At 38.1% G+C, this 22,633-nt stretch overlaps 2 protein-coding genes, 1 long non-coding RNA gene and 1 pseudogene across 4 annotated transcripts; 1 reads left to right on the forward strand and 3 right to left on the reverse strand.

The window, feature by feature from the left end:
- The first annotated feature begins 12,166 nt into the window (after positions 1-12,166).
- On the forward strand, positions 12,167-13,566 carry LOC122028029 (annotated as a pseudogene).
- Positions 13,450-17,173, reverse strand: LOC122027266 (E3 ubiquitin protein ligase RIE1-like). Of its 2 annotated transcripts, XM_042586189.1 has the most exons (6): positions 16,670-17,173; positions 16,206-16,247; positions 15,789-15,908; positions 14,520-14,652; positions 14,260-14,418; positions 13,450-13,754 (listed from the first exon to the last, which is right to left on the reverse strand). In XM_042586189.1, exons 1-6 carry the CDS (start codon positions 17,113-17,115, stop codon positions 13,605-13,607), a joined length of 1,050 nt encoding a protein of 349 aa, XP_042442123.1. In that variant the 5' UTR covers positions 17,116-17,173; the 3' UTR covers positions 13,450-13,604. The 2 variants fall into 2 exon arrangements, with proteins under 2 accessions (XP_042442123.1, XP_042442124.1); XM_042586190.1 differs by lacking the exon at positions 16,206-16,247.
- A 124-nt stretch (positions 17,174-17,297) lies between these two features.
- On the reverse strand, positions 17,298-18,585 carry LOC122027267 (vacuolar iron transporter 2-like). The gene is made up of 4 exons (XM_042586191.1): positions 18,260-18,585; positions 18,067-18,152; positions 17,869-17,983; positions 17,298-17,778 (listed from the first exon to the last, which is right to left on the reverse strand). The coding sequence occupies exons 1-4, from the start codon at positions 18,529-18,531 to the stop codon at positions 17,478-17,480; spliced, it is 774 nt and encodes a 257-aa protein (XP_042442125.1). The 5' UTR covers positions 18,532-18,585; the 3' UTR covers positions 17,298-17,477.
- A 1,635-nt stretch (positions 18,586-20,220) lies between these two features.
- LOC122027269 lies at positions 20,221-20,940 on the reverse strand. Its single transcript, XR_006124337.1, has 2 exons — positions 20,606-20,940; positions 20,221-20,432 (listed from the first exon to the last, which is right to left on the reverse strand). It is a non-coding gene; the product is annotated as an uncharacterized LOC122027269 (long non-coding RNA).
- Between the last annotated feature and the right edge of the window lie 1,693 nt (positions 20,941-22,633).

Genomic DNA, 22,633 nt, shown 5'->3' on the forward strand with positions numbered 1-22,633 from the left:
TTCAAGTGGCCGGCCACATCATGAAGAACAAATTGGACAAGTTTCAATCAACAATTAAACTTTCTAATTTGTTTCCGGAAATTTAAAAAAATAAAATTTCTCTTTAAAAAACTCTTCATGGTTGATAAAAGGAAATTTCTATAATTTTAATTTTATCAACATATGAATAATTTTAAAGAGAAAATAAAATATCTTACCAATCTACAAATAAGGAAAGAGATCTAATCTCTTTCTTTAATCTTTTGTAGATCTTTTATAAGAGAGATATTTTAATTTAAATTCTCTTTAATAAATTATTTCTTCCACATAATAAAAATTAAAATTACAATTCTTTTTTAATTTAATTTGGCCAGCCCCCACTAGCTTGGGTTCAAGCTAGGGCCGGTCACCCAAATTCATACCTAGGCCGGCCCTAGCTTGTTTCCCAAGCTAGCTTGGCCGGCCCCTATTGGGTGGGTATAGGTGGGTATAGAACTCTACAAATAAGAGGCTACGATAGGGACCGAGAGGAGGAATTGGTTTTGGTCTCCCGATAAAATTAAGCATCCCGTGTTCGCCCCGAACACACAACTTAATTTTATCAATGATAATTCATTCCACTAGAGAACTATCATTGAACTACCGCACCAATCCCAAATTATATTTTTGGGCTCCTTCTTATTATGAGTGTGTTAGTCTCCCTGTGTTTAAGATATCGAATGTCCACTAATTAAGTGAGTTACTGACAACTCATTTAATTAATATCTAAGTCCAAGAGTAGTACCACTCAACCTTATTATCATGTCGGACTAAGTCCACCTGCAGGGTTTAACATGACAATTTTTATGAGCTCCTCTTGAGGACATTATCAACCTAGTATCTCTAGGACACAGTTTCCTTCTATAATTAACAACACACACTATAAGTGATACCATTTCCCAACTTATCGGGTTTATTGATTCAACGAACTAAATCTCACCCATTGATAAATTAAAGAAATAAATATCAAATATATGTGCTTGTTATCATATTAGGATTAAGAGCACACACTTCCATAATAACCGAGATCTTTGTTTCTTTATAAAGTCAGTATAAAAGAAACGACCTCAAATGGTCCTACTCAATACACTCTAAGTGTACTAGTGTAATTATACAGTCAAGATAAACTGATACCTAATTACACTACGACCTTCTAATGGTTTGTTCCTTTCCATTTTGGTCGTGAGCTACTGTTTATAATTTATAAGGTACTGATAACATTATCTTCTGCATGTGACACCACATGCTATGTTATCTACAATATAAATTAATTGAACAACTACAAACAAATGTAGATAATTTGACCAAATGTGATTCTTTATTCAAAACAAATGTTTACAAAAGCTTAGGCTTTCAGTATACACTCCAACACAGACGGGAAGGTAGAAACCTTCAAAGCTAAGCTTGTTGCGAAAGGGTACACTCAGAAAGAGAGAATTGATTATGAGGAAACCTTTTCACCGGTAGCCATGCTTAAGTCTATCCGGATACTCTTATCCATTGCTGCTCATATGGATTATGAGATTTGGCAAATGGATGTCAAGACAGCTTTCCTTAATGGAAGTCTTGAAGAAAATATCCATATGAAGCAACCAGAAGGGTTCATTGAAAAAGGCAAAGAGCATCTAGTGTGCAAGCTTAATCGGTCCATTTATGGACTGAAGCAAGCTTCAAGATCTTGGAACATCCGGTTTAATGAAGTAATCCAGTCATATGGATTTATCCAAAGTCCGGATGAGTCTTGTGTATATAAGAAGTGTAACGGAAACGTGGTGGTATTTCTTGTACTATACGTAGATGATATTTTGTTAATTGACAACAATGTCAAGGTATTGTCAGACGTAAGGGTATGGTTGTCCAAACAATTTGATATGAAGGACTTAGGAGAGTGTGCACACATTCTTGGGATCAAAGTTATAAGGGATCGCAAGAAAAGAATGTTGTGTCTGTCCCAAGCTTCATACATAGATACAATCCTTGCTCGTTTTAGTATGTAGAATTCCAAGAAAGGTTTCTTACCTTTTAGGTATGGAATAGCTCTATCTAAAGAGATGTCTCCAAAGACATCAAAGGAGATAGAAGACATGAAAGCAGTTCCTTATGCTTCGGTTGTAGGAAGCCTTATGTATGCAATGCTATGTACGAGACCTGATATCTGCCTTGCCGTGGGCATGGTCAATAGATATCAGAGTAACCCTGGACAAGGACATTGGACTGCGGTAAAGCATATATTAAAGACCCTGAGAAGGACTAGAGATTATATGCTAGTTTACCAAGCAGACGATTTGCTCCCTGTGGGTTACACGGATTCAGATTTCCAATCAGATAGGGACAGTAGTAAGTCTACATCAGGCTATGTGTTTACTTTAGGAGGTGGAGCCATTTCATGGAGGAGTGTTAAGCAGAAATGCGTTTCAGACTCAACCATGGAAGCTGAGTATGTAGCAGCTTCTGAAGCAGCTAAAGAAGCAGTATGGCTCAGGAACTTTCTAATGGACTTAGATGTGGTTCCTGGTTTGCCCAAAATCATCACAATTTATTGTGATAATAGCGGTGCAGTTGCAAACTCGAAGGAACCGCGATCTCATAAGGCAAGTAAACATATAGAGCGCAAGTACCACCTGATACTAGATATTGTGAAGCGAGGAGAAGTTGTCATCGCTAAGATTGCATCAGCGGATAACCTGGCAGATCCTTTCACTAAGGCCCTTCCGGCGAAAGCGTTCGATCGGCATGTGGAGGGAATGGGAATCAGATGTATGGTAGAAGATATGGCAGATTAGTCATTAGTATAAGTGGGAGATTGTTGGAGTGTATACTGAAAGCATAAGCTTTGTAAACATTCATTATGAATAATGAATCACATTTGGTCAAATTGTCTACATTTAGTTGTAGTTGTTCAATTAATTTATACTGTAGATAACATAGTATGTGGTGTCACATGCAGAAGATGATGTTATCAGTACCTTATAAATTATAAACAGTAGCTCACGACCAAAATGGAAAAGAACAAACCATTAGAAGGTCGTAGTGTAATTAGGTATCAGTTTATCTTGACTGTATAATTACACTAGTACACTTAGAGTGTATTGAGTAGGACCATTTAAGGTCGTTTCTTTTATACTGACTTTATAAAGAAACAAAGATCTCGATTATTATGGAAGTGTGTGCTCTTAATCCTAATATGATAACAAGCACATATATTTGATATTTATTTCTTTAATTTATCAATGGGTGAGATTTAGTTTGATGAATCAATAAGCCCGATAAGTTGGAAAATGGTATCACTTATAGTGTGTGTTGTTGATTATAGAAGGAAACTGTGTCCTAGAGATACTAGGTTGATAATGTCCTCAAGAGGAGCTCATAAGGATTGTCATGTTAAACCCTGCAGGTGGACTTAGTCCGACATGATAATAAGGTTGAGTAGTACTACTCTTGGACTAAGATATTAATTAAATGAGTTGTCAGTAACTCACTTAATTAGTGGACATTCGATATCTTAAACACAGGGAGACTAACACACTCATAATAAGAAGGAGCCCAAAAATGTAATTTGGGATTGGTGCGGTAGTTCAATAATAGTTCTCTAGTGGAATGAATTATTATTGATAAAATTAAGTTGTGTGTTCGGGGCGAACACGGGATGCTTAATTTTATCAGGAGACCAAAACCAATTCCTCCTCTCGGTCCCTATCGTAGTCTCTTATTTATAGAGTACTATACCCACCTATACCCACCTTCTATACCCACCAATAGGGGTCGACCAAGCTAGCTTGGGAATCAAGCTAGGGCCGACCTAGGTATAAATTAGGGTGGCCGGCCCTAGCTTGAACCCAAGCTAGTGGGGGCCGGCCAAATTAAATTAAAAAGAATTTTAATTTTAATTTTTATTATGTGGAAGAAATAATTTATTAAAGAGAATTAAAATTAAAATATCTCTCTTGTAAAAGATCTACAAAAGATTAAAGAAAGAGATTAGATCTCTTTCCTTTTTTGTAGATTGGTGAGATATTTTATTTTCTCTTTAAAATTATCCACATGTTGATAAAATTAAAATTATAGAAATTTCTTTTTATCAACCATGAAGAGATTTTTAAAGAGAAATTTTAATTTTAAAATTTTCGGAAACAAATTAGGAAGTTTTAATTGTTGATTAAAACTTGTCTAATTTATCTCTTTTGATGTGGCCGGCCATTAGAGATTAATTGGGGAAATTTTATTTTATTTTTCTCAATTAAATAATGTCAAGGGAATTAAGGAAATTTTATTGTAATTAAATTTCCTAATTTGCCTAGGCCAAGGAATATAAAAGAAGGGGTGAGGGTGCCTTCATGAGACGCAACCTCTATTATTTCTCTCCCTCTTTTATTCCTTGGAGTGGCCGGCCATCCTCTTCCTCTCTCCCTCTTTGTGGTGGCCGAAACTCTCAAAGGCTTGGAGCTCTTGTGGCGGCCGAATACTACTTGGAGAAGAAGAAGAAGAAGAAGGAGAGAAAGCTAGCATCTCTTGGAGCTTGGTTGGTGTTTTGTTCTTCATCCTTGGTTAAGCTTTTTGTGGCCAAACCTAGCTAGGAGGAGAAGAAGGTGGTTGGTGGTTTCTCATCTCGGAAGATCATTGCCCACACAACGTCCGAGGTTAGAAGAGGAATACGGTAGAAGATCAAGAGGTCTTTCTAGAAGGTATAACTAGTAGTTTTTCCTTTTCCGCATCATACTAGTTATTTATGGAAATAATACCAAATACAAGAGGCTTACGATTCTAGTATTTCGAATATGTTTTTCGATGTTGTGTTCTTTTGTTTTATTTATCCTTGTGATTTGATTGTTCTTTTCGGTTAACCAAAAGTTATTTTAGAAAATTAAATATTAGATTTCTATAAAAGGTTTTGTCTAGTCGGTGGTGGTTGCTCCCATATCCAAGAAGGCCATGTGCCTCGTCATGTCAGTACTGGGAACCAATTATGGAAATTAATATTTAATAGGTTTCCAGGTATATGAATCGACCATCGGAGGGAGGTTCAATTCTAGACTCTCAAGCCTGAGCACTGAGTTATAAGAAGGTTTTCCCGTGCCTTTCGATCAGATGACTGATCGAAAGTTCAATTCCAGGCTCTCATCCCTCCACGTTGAGTCATTAGCGAGTTATCTCAGCCCTTCTACTATTCGGTCAGGTGTTCAAAACTTTCCAAATGGTCAAAATGATACTTATGCAAATCAACATCTATTTAAACACTACTCGCACAAATTCAAGTGAATAAATTGACACCACGCCAAGAAAAAAAATGCATGACACAGCGCTAAAGAAAAAATTCAAAGGCAAAAAAGCAGTGGAAGAATATATTGGAGCAATCTGAGTACTCTAGGTTTTGATGTTTAGGTAAAGGTTTAAATTAGGTTTATTGTTGTATTTGATATGCATTGTGAGTATGTTGGATACAAGTACAACAAGAAGAATCCAAGTGTGATCTTGACAAAGGAGGAAAGTCCAAGGGTGAGTCTTGGCGGTGTAATTTCAAGCATGTAGTCTTGACAATGTAAGTCCAAGTGTGACTCGGCAATGGATGAAGTCCCAGAGGCTTGGCCTCTTGGCAAAGGAAGACCTGACAACAATGACAAGGCCGATGGAAGCTTCATAAGGCAAGGCATGAAGGATGGGGAGTGATAACTAGCATTTTTGTGTATTGATTTGGCTCTTATACTTTGCATTTTCTACCTTCTCGCATACTTAATGTTGTGTTTATATCATGATTTGTGAATAGAGATTTATTTTGGACTTAATTATAAATTTTCTACAAATTATGGAATTTAATTTCATATTTTTATGTGGTTTTGTAGGAAATTCAAAGAGTCGTGGATTAGGGTCGAGTCAGATCAAATTTGACTTGATTTGGAGGTAAAATGGAGGAGATCAAGCTGAATCAGTGTGAACCGTTGATCCAGATCAGTGAGATCTTATTCCTTCAGGGAGGCATCCGAGGGACGCAAGGCATATAGAGGAGGCTAGAAGAGTATGTCGAGGTTGTGTGGGTAAGAACGAGTGCATGAGAGATTGTACTTTGGGTAAAGTTTTAGGTTTAGGATTTTACAATAGCAGTATTGTACAAATTACTGTAGCAGTGTTGTAGCATTCGATTGGTGTTTTCATTAGTCAACTGGTAGCAAACAGAATGTCTCTGTTCGCTCAACCCATGTAGAGCAGTCGATTGATACTTTCATCAGTCGACTAGTATCGTGTTGTAGGCCTGTAATGGTCGAATTACATTTAGGACCAATCGACTGATGTTTTTACTAGTTGACTGGTGGTGGGAAAAACAATAGGTGTTTTTCTCCCAAGCTCTATTTAATAAAACTCTGGGTGCTTGAGCAAGGTTGATGAAATAGGGGTGGTTAACCCTTATTAGTAGTCTTTCTAGCTCTTGTGTGTGATCCGTGTGTACGTGATCAAGGTTGTGGAGAGGTTTCTCTACCCATAAGAAGATCGTGCTAGCCAGAGGTTTTCTAGGGATTGATCCACTGACAGATTGAAGTTTCGTCTACCTTACGGATACGCAGTGGAGTAGGAGCAAGTTATCTCCGAACCACGTAACTAAACGTATTAAGGTTTGCTTGGTTTTCTTCTTTGTATTATTTAGGGTTTAGCTTTATATTTGTTAGTATTTTATTTTTTATTTCCGCTGCATACTAACGAATGTATGAAGCAACGATTTAGGTGATCGGCTATTCACCCCCTCTAGCTGGGCGTCAAGGTCCTAACAAAACATATACATCAGAACAGCATGAGTTTTTAAGTTTTTACAAAGCTAAGAGGATGAAACCCCAAAGAAAAAATGTCTCTTGAACATATTAAGCGAAGTTCGGGAAAGTGTCCTCTAGAATGTCCTCTAAAATTTTCTAGTGGCGAATAAAATTCTTAGGGATGTCCGCTGTTAAATGGCATGCTTTCCTAAGCTACTTTATGGCTCCTTTCGTGCCATATTCAAATATCTTTGAGGTCCGACGGGTGAGTATCATATTGAAGTTTTGAGAGTGCAAATAATCCACTCTGAAAGCCTCAAGTCACTCGGACTCCCCTGCTTTGTAATTTTCCAACTCGGCCTTTAAGACCTCCAACTCGGCATGCTTAGAATCTAGGGTGTGCTGTTTCTTTTCAAGTTGAAGGTCCTTGATAGTCAATTCAGTTTGTTTACTAGACAAGGTGGAGGTAAGGTTGACCTCTGTTTCTTTTAGCTTCTTGGTGAATGTAAAATACGACGCTCAAATAATAATTAAATAATAAGATTATTTGAGAAATAATCTTATTGGAATTTTTAGAAATTTCTGAGAATTTTTCGGAGCTCGTAAGATGTATTTTAAGGGGATCAAATATTGGGTTGTAAGAAAGTCTATTTGGAATATCCAAAAATAGGAGTTGATTGAGGAATAAACTTAGGTTTTGATTTTTCCTAAACCTAAGTTCGAATTTTATAAATCTAATACATTGTCGTGCCCTAGCCTCCTTGCCCACGCCGATCCCCACCTCGCGAACACCCCCTATTTCTTCACCGCCGACCTCTCCTCCTCCACCGAACTCCTTCCTTACCTCTCCCTCTCGCGAGTTCCCGTGCCCTAGCTCTCACACCGCCGACCTCCCTCCTTCCCGAGTCTCGCGTTTCCCCTCACCACACCGTCGCCTCTATCCATAGCACGGGATCGCGCCGGCGTTGCTCATCCCTACGTCGACCGAGCCTTCTTCCCTCTTTTCCTCGCGAGTTCCCGCAACCACATCCTACGATCTCTCCTCCTCACGCCAACACCAAAGACGTCGCTACGAGCCAACTTCCCTCTTTTCCTCGCAAGTTCAGTGGGGCAAGTTTGTTATAATTATTTTGTATGTAGATGATATATTGCTTGCGAGCAATAATAAGGATCTGTTGCTTCAAACTAAGCCATTTCTATCTTGTAATTTTGAAATGAAACATCTTAGTGAAGCATCCTTTGTTTTAGGCATACATATCTATCATGATCGTTCAAGAGACATTTTTAGACTTTCACAATAGACCTATATTGAAAAAGTGCTTATAAGGTATGATATACAGAACTATACACCTGATGATACACCTATGTCAAGAGGTGACAAGTTCAGCTTGCAGCAGTGTCCACGACTTAAACTTAAAATAAAGGAGATGAAGCAATTCACATATGCGTCAGCAGTGGGAAGTCTCATGTATGCAAGAGTTTGTACTCGACCAGATATAGCATTTATAGTGGGAATGTTAGGCAGGTATATTAGTTACCCAGGACCGTCACATTGGAAAGCGGTAAAGAGAGTGATGCGGTATTTGCAAAGAACTAAAAGACATATGCTCACGTATTGGAGATCAGATCACTTAGAGGTGATTGGATATTCAGACTCTGATTTTACTGGATGCTTGGATAGTAGAAGGTCCACTTCGGGATATATTTTCATGCTTACTGGAGAGGCTATATCTTGGAAGAGCGTCAAGTAGACGCTAGTAGCCACTTCTACTATGGAGGCAAAGTTAGTAGAATGCTACCAAGCATCCAATCATGGGATTTAGCTGCGGAACTTCATCACAACATTACAAATTGTTGATGGTATTGACATGTCACTGAGGATCTACTGTGATAATAAAACCGTAGAACTTTATGCCAAGAACAATCGCAGTTCGTCGAAGTCTAAACACATCGACATCAAGTTTCTAGCGGTTAAAGAAAGAGTTCAGAGTTGTCAGATTATGAAAGAGCACATCAGCACAGATTCTATGTTGGCCGATCTACTCACCAAAGGCTTGGTGCCTAAGGTGTTTCATACGCATGTTGTGAATATGGGAGTCCTTTTTATGGAAGAATAACTCATCTAGTGAGGGTTTGTATTTATTTTATTGCTCTATATTTGATAATAAAGAAAAACATTTTGTTTTGATTATTGTACGTACTTAAAGTTCAAAACATTAATGGGAATTTATATGTTTGTTTGACACTCTACTGTGATATCATCGTTTATTATTACTGTTTAGCATTTAGTATTTGTAAATATGATACAGATTTCTTTTAGAATCATAAAGTGGATCATGATTTGTTATTGCAGTTTAGCATAAAGTATTTTGCAAATATAATCTGACGTCTTTTGAGATCATCTTAGGACCAGTTGAAAATTGACATTTACTAATCACATTTCATGTAATTTTCACTCTGCACATCTACATCTTGATATTGTGATTACTGTTGGGACTTTTACGATCATATACAGTAACTATGACATCTTTAGTCCTATACTAATGAAGTTAATGGACCAGATTGTTTGCAGGGATATCTTGTACTCGTAAAGTTTGATATCAACTAAAGTTTTACTTGTATTCCATATACAACTCACATATAGCCCAAATGAGATATTGTTAGATATAATTATCCCTATTAGGTGTAGTTATTTATAAGTTGCATATGTGAATACGATTTGAACCATTTAAAGTGATCTAACTTATGTTTATTGGGTTCGGTTATTGGATGTAGACTATGTATGTGTAGAACCTTTAGTCTCGCATCTATTATCATCTATATGCTAATAATAGATATTCAATATATATATGGATTTATAGTCCCACATCTATGATTATCTATGGGTTGATAATAGATGTGCACTATATAATGGGTTGGTCTCCAAAGGATTAGGGTATCTCCTTCTTCTTCTTTCATAGGATTGTTGGATCGACACTGCATTCAGGTTCTTTGTAATTACATTATTTACTTTTTTATGTCTTATTCTCAATAAAACAAAGATCCATGCTCATATGTTTTTATTTTTCTATTTGAATTTTTATTTTGATTGTCTAAAATTCATACGGCTTAGATTTTTACGAGAATTATCATGACCTGCTTACTGGTATTTTCTTCCTTCTATATTTTTTTATCATTCAACACCATCTTCTTCTGCTTATAATTTTCATAATCAACATCAAAAGCCACCTCTCTCTTTCCCGATTTTGGACATCATCGTCCATGAGAGCAACGCATTCGTAAGCCACCTTCTACCATTCACAAGAATAGCGTGTACTGATATTGTCCACTTTAACGTTCCTTATATATTTGTAAGTGAGTAAAGGAAAAACAAAAATTCGAAGAAGATTAATCAAATTGTTTTAAAAAAACAACAAACTAATTAGTTATTTTCTGTGAAATTCATTCGTGAAATAAAAATTGTTTACGTTACAATACGTTACTGCAATCATGCATTCCTGATCGTTACGTTACTTTACGTTACAATACGATACGTTACCGCAATCCTGGTCGATATGTTACCGCAATCCTGATCGATACGTTCACGTTTTGTTTCCTCTTATTCTGAATTGGTTCATGCCGATAGAGTTCAACTGGCAAACACCATCATTTATTCATTCCTGAGAACAAACAAGAAAACTGTGAACTTGAATCGGATTGAGTAGCTTCCACGAAATCCATAATCCCAAAATATATTGAAATTTTAAAACAATTTCGTGTCAGGAAATTATACGTCTTTTGAGATTGCTTTATAAATATGATTCACTTTATGATATGAATATGATACAGATTTCTTTTGGAATCATAAAGTGAATCATGATGTGTTATTGCAGTTTAACATAAAGTATTTTGCAAATATGATCTGACCTCTTTTGAGATCATTTTAGGACCAGTTGAAAATTGACATGTACTGATCACATTTCATGTAATTTTCACCCTGCACATCTACATCTTGATATTGTGATTATTATTGGGACTTATTACGATCATATACAGTAGCTATGACATCTTTAGTCCTATACTAATGAAGTTAATGCACCAGATTGCTTGCAAGGATATCTTGTACTCATAAAATTTGATGTCAACTAAAGTTTTACTTATATTCCATATACAACTCACATATAGCCCAAATGAGATATTGTTAGATATAATTATCTCTATTAGGTGGGGTTATTTTTAAGTTGCATATGTGAATACGATCTGAACCCTTTAAAGTGATCTAACTTATACTTATAGGGTTCGGTTATTGGATGTAGATCATGTATGTGTAGAATCTTTAGTCCCACATCTATTATCATCTATATGCTAATAATAGATGTTCAGTATATATATGGATTTATAGTCCCACATCTATGGTTATCTATAGGTTGATAATAGATGTGCACTATATAATGGGTTGGTCTCCAAAGGATTAGGGTATCTCCTTCTTCTTCTTTCATAAGATTGTTGGATTGACACTGCATTCAGGTTCTTTGTAATTATATTATTTACTTTTTTTATGTCTTATTCTCGATAAAACAAAGATCCATGCTCATATGTTTTTTATTTTTCTATTTGAATTTTTATTTTGATTGTCTAAAATTCATCCGGCTTATATTTTTACGAGAATTATCTTGATTTGTCTATTTGAATTTTTATTTTGATTGTCTAAAATTCATACGGCTTAGATTTTTACGAGAATTATCATGACGTGCTTACTGATATTTTCTTCCTTCTATATTTTTTTTATCATTCAGCATCATCTTCTTCTGCTTATAATTTTCATAATCAACCTCTCTCTTTCCCGATTTTGGACATCATCGTCCATGAGAGCAACGCATTCGTAAGCCACCTTCTACCATTCACAAGAATCGCGTGTACTAATATTGCCCACTTTAACGTTCCTTATATATTTGGAAGTAAGCAAAGGAAAAACAAAAATTCGAAGAAGATTAATCAAATTGTTTTAAAAAAATAACAAACTAATTAATTATTTTCTGTGAAATTCATTCGTGAAAAAAAATTGTTTACGTTACAATACAATATGTTATTGCAATCCTGCATTCTTGATCGTTACGTTACGTTACGATATGTTACTGTAATCCTGATCGATACGTTACCACAATCCTGATCGATACGTTCACGTTTTGTTTCCTCTTATTCTGAATTGGTTCATGCCGATGGATTTCAACTGGCAAACATTATCATTTATTGATTCCTGAGAAGAAACAAGCAAATTGTGAACTTGAATCGGATTTCCACAAAAGCCATAATCCCAAAATATATTGAAATTTTAAAACAATTTCGTGTCAGGAAATTATACGTCGACAGCATTTACTGCTGTGATCATGTATTTAATCGCATCGATCCTCCTCCTCCTCTTTGCGCAATCGATGGCGTCGTCTTCTCTTTCCACAGGCAAGCAAGATTTCTCACTCCCTTGTAAAAACAATATCCGGCCAACTGGAAGAAGGTGACGCCTTTTTGTTTGGTTCCAGGCAGCGCAGGCGAGGGGGAGGCGGACCTGACGCCGCTGTAGAAGCACGTCGCCTTCTTCGACAGGAACAACGACGGCGTCATCTACCCGTCCGAGACCTACCAAGGTTCCATATCTCACTGTCTTTCTCTGTTCTTTTGTCGGTGGATTGATCGTAGCTGTCGGACGTGCAGGATTTCGGGCGATTGGATCCGGCGTGGCTTTGTCTGCTGCCAGCGCTGCTTTCATCCATGGCTTCCTCAGCGCCAAAACTTGCCCCCCTGTGAGTGGATCAAGTAGTTTTTTTTTTGTGTGTTTATCAAAAAAATTGTGGAAGGACTGATCATTTAAAATACTGGTTCCTTTCTAGTTGATCATCTTGATTATATTGAATGTTTGTTTAATGTAGGGTAAATCTCCGCTTCCTTCTTTGCCAATCTACGTGGAGAACATTCAGAGAGGCAAACATGGAAGTGACTCTGGGGTCTATGACACCGAGGGGAGGTACGTACCATTTACATTTTTCCTACTGAGAACTTGAACATGGATGGCTAAATCTTGTCCTAAATTTTATCTCCTTGCTGCTGAATCTTTCCTTTGCATTTTTGTTGGATTTGCATGGGTATTAAATTTAGGTTCGTGGTCTCCAAATTCGAAGAGATATTTAAGAAGCATGCCAAGACAAACCCTGAAGCAATATCATCAGAGGAGTTGAAGGAGATGCTCCAGGCGAACGGGGAGCCCAATGACATCAAAGGGAGGTAGGTTTCAGCTTTAACGGAGTGGAACAAACTGAAGATTTTATCTGATAACTGAAAATTCATTCTCGTGTTGGGAATTTGTCTAGGTTGGCGAGCCAGACAGAATGGCAACTGCTTTATAATAGGGGCAAAGATAAAGATGGATTCCTGCACAAGGATACCATACAAGCTATTTATGATGGAAGCCTCTTTTACCAGTGGGAGAAGGAGACGCAATCTTCAGTGAAGAAAGCATGATGGTCTGATAGCTCTGTAATCTGGATTTCATGGATTCTATAGTTTCATATGAATTTTAAAATAAATTATTGGATAATTATGTTTAGAATGCTACTGGAATTCTGAATGCACAATCAAGTGTTGTATCCACTCGTTTACAGTGCAAAAGGGCTGCTATTGATGGACGCAAAATAGTAGTGAAACAGAAGGAACAAAATGTTTCTTTTGTTCTCAATCTACAAACAAAATCATATAATAATACATCGCAGATGTATGTACATTTTTAACATCTCTGTACAGTCTAATTCAGAAATACAAATTACAGCAGTGGTTTTTACTAGGAGCCGAACCAATGGGTCTGGTATTGAGTTCAACATCTCAACCATTGAGTATGTGATACTTGCAAAGGGGGCAGGTTGCATTTATCCGAAGCCATTTGACGATGCAGGAAGAGTGGAAATGATGATTGCAGGGAAGAGAAAGTAAAGAATTTCCATCTTCATAAGAAGTTAAGCAAATACAACAGCCCTAAGAAAATAGAGACAAAAGTAAGACAATTCAGCTTTGGATTCTTGCAATCATTGGTAAATGAAGAAACAGTTTTAGCTCAAGACTTTAATCTACATAACTGAATGGTCTGCAATTGGGTAAGCAAAACAAAGCTGAGAGGACAAGGCATTGGATACTTTTCGAACTTATCACACTGAATAATATAATATTTACAAAACAAATAAAAACCAACTGTGTAAAAATGCAAAGACAGTTCAAATTACCTAAAGGAACTAGCCAGATTCTATTCTATATGTATGCAAGAAAGTTAAATTAGTTGTACTTTTGTGGATTCTAACTAAAAACTCAATGGATTCCAAAGTTTCAGATAGATACATGGCTTGGAATTAGAATTAATCTAATGATTTGTACTAAATTACAAACTTTCAAATCTGAATATGGTAAAAAATAAATAAATTAAGAATCAGTCTCAAAGAAATTAACATGAATAAGGGGGGCAAATGCCAAGAAAGGTAAAACTTACTGCATCCTCCTTTGGAAGAACACGCTCATCAGAGGTAAATCCCCTGTGATTTAAATCTGGAACCATTAATCCTTCCTTTATTAACTTTTGTCCATCACGGTGAAACTCAGAATATCTGTATCTGGAAAGCATACTGATGTCTGCATCGGTAGCACTTTCCTTTACACACAAAGTGAACATAGAGATAAGGATTAGCCAAATTCATGACAGACTAATGCTTAGCAGCCTAATCTTATATCAAGACAATCTAAAGTCCTCACCTGACCTATAACAGAACAAAGAATTGTCATAACACAAGGCAGGCAGCAGCAGAGTGCAATTCCAATGATGCATGCGAAAGAAATGCAGAATACAGCAAAGAGTGCATCAAATATCAGGAAAACCACAGTCAACCTGCTCCAATACATGAAGAAACACACTCAGTTTTTTTTCTTTATATATAATAGAAAAAGATTCTCAAAGCATACAGCAAAGAGTGCATCAAATGTGAGGAAAACCGCAGTCAACCTGCCCAAATCCTTGAAGAAGCACACTCAATTTTTTTTTCTTCTTTCTAGATAATAGAATTAGATTCTCAAAGAATACAGCAAAGAGTGCATCAAATGTGAGGAAACCTACGGTCAACCTGCCCAAATTCATGAAGTAGCACACTCAATTTTTGTTTCTTTCTAAATAATAGAATTAGATTCTCAAAGCATACAGGTTCAAGCTTTGACCTAGTTTGGTAAGAGACTCCCATGCAATATAAGGGAAAAACAACATTATTGCTCAGATTACTCAATATGTTTATTAAATGAAGACATTGTGAGTAGTTGATAAGCTAAAAGAGAGAATGAAATTCAATGATTATGCCAAAAAGAGAAAAAAAATACAATATAGCAAAGAAAGAAAGGCCACTATCCTTTTACATAGAAAATAGATAAACATGAAAGATAACCTTTGAAATAAAAGAACTGAAGACGTTGCTGATTGATTGTTCCATGTTAAGTAGGGTAGGAAAATAACACAGTTATTTGAAGTGATGGAAAAAGAAAAAATCTCTGATAGCTTTAATGATTTGTAAAGCACTATTTAAAGGGCATCAAAACCGACAAGTATACAAAACAACAAAGCAATGCCTTCGCTCATGGATGTGTGACCTTGAGGTAAGTGTGGGCATTCGCTAATTCATGTGGGGTTTTAAGAAAGATGTGACCTAAACCAGGTTTTATTTGGGGTATAAAAAATTTCCAAGCCCGCTCACAGATCTGATTTATCGAAAAAAACTCTAAACCTAAAATTTTTGGACTGGGTTGGGTCAGGTTTCGAATTTATGGTCAAGTTAGTTCGGCTTTCCAATTTGGGTTGGATATGTTGTGTGAAGGATGCTGAAGGATACAACAAAACAGTGGATCTGATACTTGTTTTTCAGGTATAAATACATAGTACAGATGAAGTCATAGTTTAACATTTAGAGGAACATAAATGTTGTTAAGAGTAAGAAGGATTACTCAAACAGGAAGAAAATGCAAATAATATGAAAGTCATACCAGTAAAGAGTAGGAGCATCATGTAAAAGAGCTTCACTGCCAGAAAACGCCCAACAAAAGCCAAAAACCCACCAAATGAAGGAAGCCATTCTATTGATGGATTCACATCCTTTGAAAATGCTGAGCACAACATCAGGAAATGCTAAATAGATGAGCAACATATAACTTTTTCAAACCTTTACGCTAGAATAATAATATACTAAATAATTTTTTTTTCCTGAACTTATCATAATGTCATAAAATCATTAAAAAAATAAAATAAATAGGTGAGGGCTGTCATTCTTATATTAGGATATAATATTAATTATATGACACTCTATCAATATACTTACTAATTCATACGATACTCTATCAAAATGATAATTTAGAAGAGTTTCTTCCTGCCAAGGGAAGATGTCACGTCAACAATTCTTACACCTTGCGTGGATGATAGCCTCTTGCACTTCTTCACTGGATTCTCTATAATCGATAACATAGCTCAGTCAGTCTAGTAACTTACAAGTAGCGAGTATGAAAAAGACATAAAACACTTGCTCAACATGAGGGGAATCAACAAAACAGCTGCTCGCCTGGAGAACAATTTATGTTGTTCTAACTTGATCAACATGGTTAAAATTACATGACAATTAGATAGTTTACTTATGTCGTTCAGTGAGAACAAATCCAATTGAATCTGCTACGAATTGCAAGCAGGGAAATATCATACTCAGTTTCTCTACTATACTTATAGCCATTTAGCAGATTCGCAAGCACCTATCCTATATCCCAGCAGTAAAATTCCTTAAATTTTAAGAAAAAATTGGGTTTTCCCTTCAATCCCAACAATTTCCACAACGAGATTGCATCAATTAAGGAAAAGCACAAATCCGACTTCCTAGTACCTGTAACGGTGACCATCCGCCGCGCCGACACGGGCTACTTCATCCTCGCTGTCCGTGTATTCCGAATCCTCTAACACCCGCTCCCCGCCACTTCCCCCTTCCTCTAACCCTCGCTCTCCGCCGCTCCGCCGACGCCGGCGATACTCCTGCCAGACCAACCCCACATGCGCCAGGCACTGGAGCGCGTACACGGAGATCCACAGCCGGACCGGTGTGACGGGACGCTCGTGGGCGGTGGCGCAGAGCACGGCGGCGGCGGAGGCCGCGAAGGCCATGTTCAGAGCGACGTCGAGAACCACCACCGGCCGGGAGTAGGCCCAGTTGGTTCGCCGCTCCTCGAGATGGTGGACGGCCGCCTGGCGGACAGCCGTAGAAGCCGCAAAGGTGGTTGGGTGGACCGGCCGCGGGAGGAGGGCGGAGGCGGTCGCCGCCTCTTGGGGCTCCATTATCACCTGCGACGCAGACCTTCTTGCGACACTGTTGGACTGACGTGTTAAATCGTTGAAATGAAACCATTAATTAATTAATTATATATTTATTTATTGATATGAATTCTAAAATATTAATTAGGTGGTAGTAGATCGTAACGGGTCGGAGTTAGATGTGCACATATCGCACAAAACCGAAACCCATTATGGACAAATAAAGCGTCCCAAATCCATACAAATACAACTAGATACTATTTATATCTGGCTGACTCTGATATATAGCCATAGGTTTGACACATAGAGCGACCATCCTATGCGTGCAAATTTTGCAACACTTGATTAACATGCAGCACCTACGCACATTCTGACTGTCAACTGCATCAGCTGGCTTGGACGGCCTTGGCCATGGCGTAGGCGGCGGCGGAGGCCACGGCTCCAATGAAGGCGGTCTGGATCGCGCTCAGAAGCGGCCGGTCGCCGGTGAAGCGGCCCTTCGCGTAGCCGAAGAAGAGCAGCGCTGCCAGCGTCACGCCAATGGACGCAAACATGGCCTTCATGGCGGTGGGGATGAAGACGTAGGGCAGCAGGGGCACCACACCGCCCACCATGTAGGACACGGCGATCGTCAGCGCGCTTTGTAATGCTCTCTTCGGATCTGGCTTCTCCAATCCTAGCTCAAATCTGAAATTTTGATCGATCAAATTACATTATCTATCGTTTAAATCGATTGGATATCAAAATAATTAAGAGCCGACAAGAGCTGCTTAATACTTCATCATGAACTCGAGCCAGGCTTGCGGGTTCTTCCGCAGGGAGTTCACCACCGGCCCGTACTCGTGAGGCTCCAGGCCGTACTTCGCCAGGATCTCCGCGATCTCCACCGCCTCTGCAATCACACGATGTACGGCCGTCAGATCAGCATCCGACGGCAACGATTCACTCTTAATTTATACCGGGAGGTGACCTTACCGTTGTCGGGTACGGCAATAATCTCCTCCTGCTCACGCTTGAGTTCTCGCATGTAATGGTCCGCCTCGCTTTTCGCCGCTAGATACCTGCCACGTGTATATATAAACATCCCGGCGCTACAACTGACTGGTCTGGGGAAGTAGGGTAAGAGTAAAATAGAGTCGAATTAAATTGTATGGGTGAAGTTACCGACCCGCCGAGGCCCATGGAGATGGCGCCGGCGGCGACCTCGGCGAGTCCAGCGGTGAGGATGATGTAGGAGGGAACGTTGGCGCCGGAGAGGCCGGCGGCGAGGGCAAAGGGGACGGTGAGGCCGTCCGAGACACCGATGATGACGTCGCGCACGACATCGCTGGCAGTGAAGTGCTTCTCCTGGTGATCCTCCAAAAGCATCTCCGAGGAAACGCCACCCGACGCCGACGTTCTCGACGACTTCACCGCCCATCCATGTTCCGCCGCCATCATATATATATATAATTAAGAGCAGGATCCACAGCGGCAGAGAAGCTAATTAAATCGCAAGTCACGGTGGCAGGCCGAAAGAAGGCACTTATAACGGGGCCTCGACAAAAAAGGACAAGATCTAAAAATGACGCGCCCGTAATAAAAATAGTACAAATTTAAATTTATAATTTATTAAAATATATATAATTTTAAATATTTGTTTATTTATTAAAAGTATACTATTTTTGAACATTTTCCAATTTATAAATTCCTTTTTTCAAAATTAATTTTCCTGCATTATTTCATTCCTTATTTGCATTTTTAAAAAATCGCTGTCGAAAGCAAAGCAAACTATCTGTAATTAATTAATTAATTATTATTATTTTCTGTCACATCAACGTTTTGAATTAAAAAAATTGATATTTTGGAAAATTTAAAACGTATTTTGTAAGAAAGGAGAATCAACGTTTGCAAAAGCCAAGCTGATCACGCAAGCATTTATGGATGGAGATGAAAGTCATCGGCAGGCGCGTGCCTACCACGGAACGGAATACGACCGATTCAACCACGTGCCCTATGTTTAGGTGATCCAACAAATATCTATGACAAACTTCGAGTAAACTATAAGATGAATCCACGTAAGTAGGTAATAATATGCATTTTTATAGAATGATTGTATAATCCAAACGTAACTTTAAAATTATAAATTGGTACGTTAATATGGACTCTGTTGGCAGAGCCGGTCCTTATTATTTAAAGGCTCTAGGCGAAATTATTAATGATGTCCTAATTTTATCTTTCCATCAACCTAAATTATAATTAATTTAATCTATAAAATTTTATTTCTAGAAATGGAATCAAGAATCAAAATTTTTCATCTTAGGACGTTTTTTTTTAACTAACTAGGACCTGTCATTACTTGAAAAAGCGAAAAACCTAACCTTCTAGTAAAATTTATTACAAGACACTAACTGCTTTACTTACACTAAGTTCAAAAGAAAAGCAAACCAACTCTATTTGCTTTACAAATATCAAATATAAAGAAACCATTCAGCACCTATTTACAAATCCAAAATCATCATGGTCTAATCATCAAGAAAATTCTGCACAAACATACCAAAATCAGATCAGCATTGAACTCCTCAAATCTCTTCATCATTTGGAAGCAACATTGGAATCACCATATTGACATATTCTATACACTACTCCATTCAACAAGATATCAGAATATACAACCAAGAATTAAAAACACCTAGGAAAAGATTCAGGAAAGGTCTGATCCATGAAAAAATTGCTATACATAAATATACTACAAAAACCTTCAAAAATTTACGCTGCTCGACCTTCATCAGAAACCATAACACAAAACTCCAACAAAGTCTCACAATCAGAAGTCCTCCCATGCCACATCATAAAATCAAAACAATCACAATATGTCACAGAATAACAAAAACCTATAGCAAATTCAAACACAACTCTACCACCCTCCATTCTTACACCACTTCCTCAAATTCTAACCGAGATAAACAAAGCCACACAAAACAATAAAAACTATAATGGCAATCTTAAAATCCATGCCTTCAAAAGCTAGACTTGCACACATGAGGTTTCATATAAAATATCCATATCAGAAAATCCATATCAACAATCAGAAACTCATATCAGAACAAAGCCATCAAACTTCAGAAACCCATATCAGAGAAACCAATCTTCATGAAACATCACATATCTATATTTCTAATAACATCACATTTCAACAAAATAAAAGTTGTCTTCATGTCCAGCACCTCTCCTTGAGAAATTTCACAATAATGCAAACAATAACTACATATGGCACAAAACCTCTAAAACGGCACAAACAATGCATTCACATAAACTCATCCAAATTCCAAAGCTCACCATCAATTATTATCCCTTTGTACCTGACAGAAAGCCACCCAATTGCAAAAATTTCTTGGACTATTATTTTTTTTATTTACGCATAAAAAAAGGAACAAAAGAGATCACTGTGGGAGCATAAGCCCTATCTTTAATCCGAAGTCGTACGGTTTGATTGAAAGAGAAGAGATCAAAACAGAAGAGCAAAGATGATGACCTTAGAGTCTGCAGAAGTGTGAAATAATGAGGCAATCCAGCATTACAGCCGCACAGAGGGCGCCTTAGGGCCCATAGTCGTCGCAGCGAGGGCGCGGCGAGGAGAGCTTTGGAGAGGAGAATTGCGAGGGCACTTCGGCGAGGAGAATCGCAAGGGCTTCGGCGAGGAGAATCGCGAGGGCACTTCGGCGAGGAGAATCGCAAGGGCTTCGGTGAGGAGAATCGCGAGGGCACTTCAGTGAGGAGAACTGGTGCTTCGGCGAGGAGAATCGTGGGCACTTCAGCGAGGAGAATCGTGGGGTGCTCCGTGAGGGCTCCAGCGAAGTCGACGAGGGCTTCGGCAAGAAAAAGTTGATTATATATATATATATATATATATATCTTAACTTATTGAAAATGGGCCCCTGATTATTTATGGGCCCTGGGCAGGAGCCCTGGTAGCCCTGGCCCAGGGCCGGCTCTGTCTGTTGGTGTTTATAGTAACGATCTCATTCGAGTTAATGAATGATTAATTAATTAAGTTGAGTAGTTTGTAATTTAATTATGTTATCAAATGTGTAAAAATTGATGAGTCTATTAGACATCAGGTTAAAATCTAATTAGATTTAGAAAAATAATATGCTCAAGGAAAAAAATTTAAGAAAAAACTCAAGGATAGACACATAAAATGATAAGGCTCGCAAAAAGTGAAATGGTGGGCCATGACTTTATGTGTCTATCCTTGAGCTTTTCCTTGAATTTTTTTTCCTTGAGCATAGCATTGCTCTTAGATTTATAGGACCGGATAGTTGATGCGAAGTTCAAATAGGTCAACAGGTCGATCGAATATCTGGCAGGAAGTCCAGCTGGATCCGCAGCACTAGACAATCGGCAAAAGTCCAATTGAATCTGTGGATCGGACAACTGACATAAAGATCTAGTGGGTCAGAAGACTAGTCAACCAACTGCAAGATGGTAAGTAAAGGTAAGTCACTGGAGGAGAGTGACTTTGTGAGGACACGTCCCGATTGAGGGACAGTAGACATCGGTATAAGTTAGGTCCATTTTGGATCTCTAATCTGAGACCTTGACTAATTCCTAGTTCTGGAAGGACAAGAGCTAATTACTACTTCTTATTTTTACTGTGCTAACTTTGTTTTGTATGTTAGATGTTTTAGTTTTGGACTAACACAACTTGTAAGATAAAAAAGAGCAAAAAATCTTCGGATGAACAGTACCCGAAGGCGTCTTCAAGCATTGGAAGGTGCCTTCGCAATGTTGATGGAAGATGCCTTCAATGGTTTGAGGGTGTCTTCCGAGGGATAAAATTTGGATCTCAACACAGATAAGGCATAGCAAAGTCGAGATAAAATTTCTCTCATTGGAGATGTCTTCAACACCAATGGAAGACACTTTCCATGTGTAGAAAATATGTTCTAAATGCATGATAGACGAATTAATTAAATGCGATAAAAACTTACAGTGATCTCCCGCAGATCCGCAATCGGCAATGGCGAAACTCGCTATCGGAAGAGCGATCACAAGATCGGAAAGCCCTCCGCAATTCCACAAACCAAATCCCGCCGCCTTGGATGTTCTCCTCTTACTCTCGTCTCCAACGCCCAATTTCACACCCCCTGAGCCTTGGACGGACCCCCTTTATATAGGGAAATATACTAGGGGCATAATGGACTTTTCCATTATGTGTAGTGGGGAACATGGGCCACGTTCCCCACTATCCCCATTTCCAACATCTCCCACTCGTCCAAGGTAAGTCACTAAGACTAGTTCATTCAGGTAAGTCACAAAGACTTAATAAGTCACATAGACTATTAGAGAGTTTAGTCACATAGACCATATGAGAACATCCAATTCATACTTAGAGAAAATGGTTCGTGCGACAGCAAGCACACTGAGCGATAGTTGCTAAGAAGATTGTTACACCTTGACTTAGCCGCTCTTTGAGCAATCAATGCTAATAAAGTTGTTACACTTTATTTAGCTACTCAAATAAATTAGAGACACACTCTTTATGATACTTAGTCACTTT

The sequence above is a fragment of the Zingiber officinale genome, chromosome 10A, assembly GCF_018446385.1.
Source record: "Zingiber officinale cultivar Zhangliang chromosome 10A, Zo_v1.1, whole genome shotgun sequence".
Lineage (NCBI taxonomy): Eukaryota > Viridiplantae > Streptophyta > Magnoliopsida > Zingiberales > Zingiberaceae > Zingiber > Zingiber officinale.

What these genes read in the sequence shown, in the direction of transcription:
- LOC122027266 (XM_042586189.1), bottom strand. Translation starts at nt 17,115, where the DNA reads ATGGAGCCCCAAGAGGCGGCGACCGCCTCCGCCCTCCTCCCGCGGCCG. An exon ending in GAGGCTATCATCCACGCAAG is followed by an intron (nt 15,909 to 16,205) that starts GTGTAAGAATTG and finishes TGTTGTGCTCAG; the next exon opens with CATTTTCAAAGGATGTGAAT. An exon ending in TTTGTTCTGTTATAGGTCAG is followed by an intron (nt 14,419 to 14,519) that starts GTGAGGACTTTA and finishes TTGTGTGTAAAG; the next exon opens with GAAAGTGCTACCGATGCAGA.
- LOC122027267 (XM_042586191.1), bottom strand. Translation starts at nt 18,531, where the DNA reads ATGATGGCGGCGGAACATGGATGGGCGGTGAAGTCGTCGAGAACGTCG. An exon ending in TATTGCCGTACCCGACAACG is followed by an intron (nt 17,984 to 18,066) that starts GTAAGGTCACCT and finishes GTGTGATTGCAG; the next exon opens with AGGCGGTGGAGATCGCGGAG. An exon ending in TGGCTCGAGTTCATGATGAA is followed by an intron (nt 17,779 to 17,868) that starts GTATTAAGCAGC and finishes TCAAAATTTCAG; the next exon opens with ATTTGAGCTAGGATTGGAGA.